Raw genomic sequence first — 3,247 nt, 5'->3', positions numbered from 1 at the left:
ACCCGGAGAGGGGGAAATGCGTTTAAAACGCAGTCAAGGGCCGAGCGAGTGAGCAGTTGGAATTTTTCCTAAAGAGACGGGGAAGAAGGAATCCTCCTTTCCAAACAAGATAAGCCGCAGGCACAGGTCTTAGTGTCCCTCGAGGGCACAGGGACACCGGGACACAGGTCAACTCAAGGGAGAAGGACGCTTGCAGGTAGGAGGCAGCAGAGCGCATGCGCCCTTTGAGCGAGCGCGGGGCGCATGCGCGCCTGGGGGATGGGGAGCAGGGTGACTCAGCATCTTAGCTACCCACGTTTTTTGGCGCTCATGGGAGATATGTAAATGAGCTGGAGCATCATGGGTATTGGCCTTTTATAAGGCCCTGGAGCTGTGGCGGAGGAGCCTCGCTGGGATCGGCGTCCGTTTGCAGAGTTACTGGGAGCTCAGCCAGGCAGGTGAGGATGGAAAGGGGCTGGGACTGGTTGGGTGGGGTGGCCTGCGCTGGGTGAGGGGGTCTGGGTCTGCATGGGAGCGCGGTGGGCCGAAGGGGATCCTGCTTTAGGCTTCCTGGCCTCCTTTAGGTTTCCCCTTCCCGGCCTCCTCCAGTTGGGAGCCTGGCCATGAGCCCCGAGGAAGCTGCTGAGCCTGGGGCTGTGGTGAGGGAGCCCCAGTCTGCTCAAGGCGAGCAGTGCACCTTGGGGAACCTCAGCCCCAGCCCTCCTCCCCTCGGTGGTCTCAGCCGCCTGCGCAGCAGGGGGCGCCAAGCCTCATTTTCTTTCCCTTTCAAGCTCCCCAGACATTGGAGCAAGTGTGAAGGTGAAGTTTCTGGAATCTCACGTCTGTCCACTTCTCCAAGGAGGTATCCATTGCATTGGCACCCAGTTTTCTCACACCACCCCATAGCCTGAAGCCCAAAGTACCTGAGACCCCCTACTGCACCCCGTTTTCTCCCTTTGTCCCATTCTCGGCTCTTCCCAGCTATCCCCAGCATTACGCGGTTCCAGAGCCTGAGACCATCGATCAAGTCTTCCTCTTTGTATCCAATCAGCTACAGGCAGGCTTCTTGGCCATGTGTCCCCCAGTCAACGTTCGCCATGGGCTCAAGGGCATGTCCTGCCTCTATGCGGCCTGGCTATATCAGCTTGTCCACGGAGACCAGATGAAGATCTGCTTTGCTTGCTTCAAGGCAGCTTTCCTGGTAGTTAAAAACATGCTGGAGATGGGAGACTGGGAAGAGGAAGAGTGGGGTGCCGAGCCCATGGAACTCTCGGAGGCAGGATCCGAGCCGGAGGAATGGCTGGGGCTCAGCTGGGGAGAGGGCCAAGGGCATCTGTCGCATGGCAACTCTGTTTCCACAGGTCCTGGCATCCTGACGTCAGGCCCTGTAGGGACAGAGGGAATAGGGTTGGGACCCCAGCCTGTCCCCACTGAGCTGGGGCCTCAGGAAGCTGTACCCCTGGACCTGGGCCCTGAGGATGCTGAGTGGACCCAGGCTCTTCCCTGGAGATTTGATGGCCTTTCTCCCTGTTCCCACTGGCTTATCCCCCCTCTATCCTGGTGGGATGTTTTCAATGTGAGCCCATCTCCTGGACAACCGGTATTGTTGGAGTTGAGCCCTACCTGGCCCATGGATCCGTTGGAAGCAGAAACCTGGTTGGTAGATCTGAAGTTCGTCTTTCTGTTGGGTGGCTTCGATGCCATCTGCTACCTGCTGTCAATGACTCCCTGTTGGGCTGTGAGGACCCGGGTCCAGCGCTGGCAGGTGTTGCTGGAACCTGGTGAGGTGAGGGTGGCCCAGCTTCAGAATGCACCCGAACAACAGGACCTGCACCGCTGGAGGCTGAGCATCCTGGAGTCCTCGGAGCTGGGGGTGGAGCTGGTGCCTGCCGACTGCACCTTGCGGAAGGGAGGCTTCAAGGTGCACTCCTACCTGCCCTGGCACAGTGACACCCCAGAGGACTGGGGCAGCGAGCCCGGGGAGAGGCTGCTTGTCGGAGAAGTTGTGTCTCTGAGGGAGCTACCCAGCTTCCGCTCCCCCTCCCCTGATTCACAAAACTGAAGGACTGAAGGTCCAGCAGCCCCCGTTGACCTCTCCATCCCAGGGTCCCAGGGACTGAAGTGCTAGGGGTTGCCTGTCCTCAACCACAGGTATAAGAGGATGCCCATCATCTTGAGGGGTGGGGCCTCAGGGAAACCAGGTTTAGTTGTCCTCAGTTGACTGTTGAGTGTTTGGAAGGTAAGCCCCAGCTTCTTGTGCATCAAGTCTTATGGGGGACAGGTCATTGATCCCTCGGCTGTTCTGCTATAGGTGTAGGTGTGGACTCTACAAGTGTGGCACCCCAAGTCAGGTGTGGTTGACCAGTGCATATTCTGCACTGGGACCTTCTGAGGGCCCACGAGTCCTGGCTTCAGAGTTGACTGTTTATGCTCTTTGTCAAGTTTCTGTCCTGTTGAGTGTTTCTGTTTAATAAAGTTGTCATCTTTTTCATAGAAGCCTTTTGCAGTCTCCTCATTGGGTCCTCATGGGTTGTTCACCTCTCTCCTGGGTCAGCAGCTTCACGAATTTAAGATCCCACAGAGCCGGGAAGGGGACATTGGGTTCTGGTCTGTTTTCTGGGTCCCATAGTGTGTTTGTGTCAAGTATAAGAGCCACATCTTCACAACCCAAATGTACAGGGTTTAAAATAGGGGCAGTTTTCCTGATGTGTGATTCCCCTCTGCATGCTGTGAGTATGTTTTCTTGCCATTGGTTAATAAAGAAGCTGCTTTTGGCCAATGGCTTAACAGAATAAAGCCAGGCGGAAAACCAGAACAGATGTAGAGAGAGGGTAGGCCGAGTCAAAGAGACGCCAAAGGAAACAGACACCCCGGAACCTTGCTGATAAACCATGAACAGAATAATAGAAATGGGTTAATTTAGATGTAAGAGCTACCTAGAAATATGCTTAAGCTATTGGCCAAACAGTGTTTTAATTAATATGGTTTCTGTGTAATTATTTGGGCCTGGGCGGCTGGGAAACAAACAGGCAGTCTCAGCCTACAGTTTACTGTGTGGAAGAGCAGTGTCTCATCTCATGGGTTGACAGGAGGCAGCACAGGCTTGTAATCCCAGAAGGAATATTCAGAGTCTAAGGCCACCCTCATTTACATACTGAATTTGAAAGCACTGGGGGCCGGTATTGTCAATCTCAAAAATACAAAAGGGGGAAAAAAGGTGTGTGTGGTGTTTTTGTTTTGTATTGTTAGTTTTTTTCCCCCCAGCAAC

General features: G+C 54.7%; 1 protein-coding gene across 3 annotated transcripts; it reads left to right on the top strand.

Moving 5' to 3' along the window:
* The first annotated feature begins 308 nt into the window (after positions 1-308).
* On the top strand, positions 309-2,468 carry LOC126500449 (testis-expressed protein 19.2). 3 transcript variants are annotated; one of them, XM_050140368.1, is made up of 3 exons: positions 364-437; positions 771-841; positions 1,031-2,468. In XM_050140368.1, the coding sequence occupies exon 3, from the start codon at positions 1,052-1,054 to the stop codon at positions 2,039-2,041; it is 990 nt and encodes a 329-aa protein (XP_049996325.1). In that variant the 5' UTR covers positions 364-437; positions 771-841; positions 1,031-1,051; the 3' UTR covers positions 2,042-2,468. The 3 variants fall into 3 exon arrangements, with proteins under 3 accessions (XP_049996327.1, XP_049996325.1, XP_049996326.1); XM_050140369.1 differs by having other exon boundaries at positions 393-437; positions 961-2,468; XM_050140370.1 differs by lacking the exon at positions 771-841 and having other exon boundaries at positions 309-437.
* Positions 2,469-3,247: the final 779 nt, after the last annotated feature.

The sequence above is a fragment of the Alexandromys fortis genome, unplaced genomic scaffold (assembly GCF_014885135.2).
Source record: "Alexandromys fortis isolate MF-2015 unplaced genomic scaffold, M_Fortis_MF-2015_v1.1 scaffold_39, whole genome shotgun sequence".
NCBI classification, from domain to species: domain Eukaryota; kingdom Metazoa; phylum Chordata; class Mammalia; order Rodentia; family Cricetidae; genus Alexandromys; species Alexandromys fortis.
Note: the sequence above shows the minus strand (reverse complement) of the source record. Positions and strands in the feature narration are given on the sequence as shown.

Excerpts from the sequence above, each read along its gene's own strand:
- LOC126500449 (XM_050140370.1), top strand. The coding sequence starts at position 1,052 with ATGTGTCCCCCAGTCAACGTTCGCCATGGGCTCAAGGGCATGTCCTGC.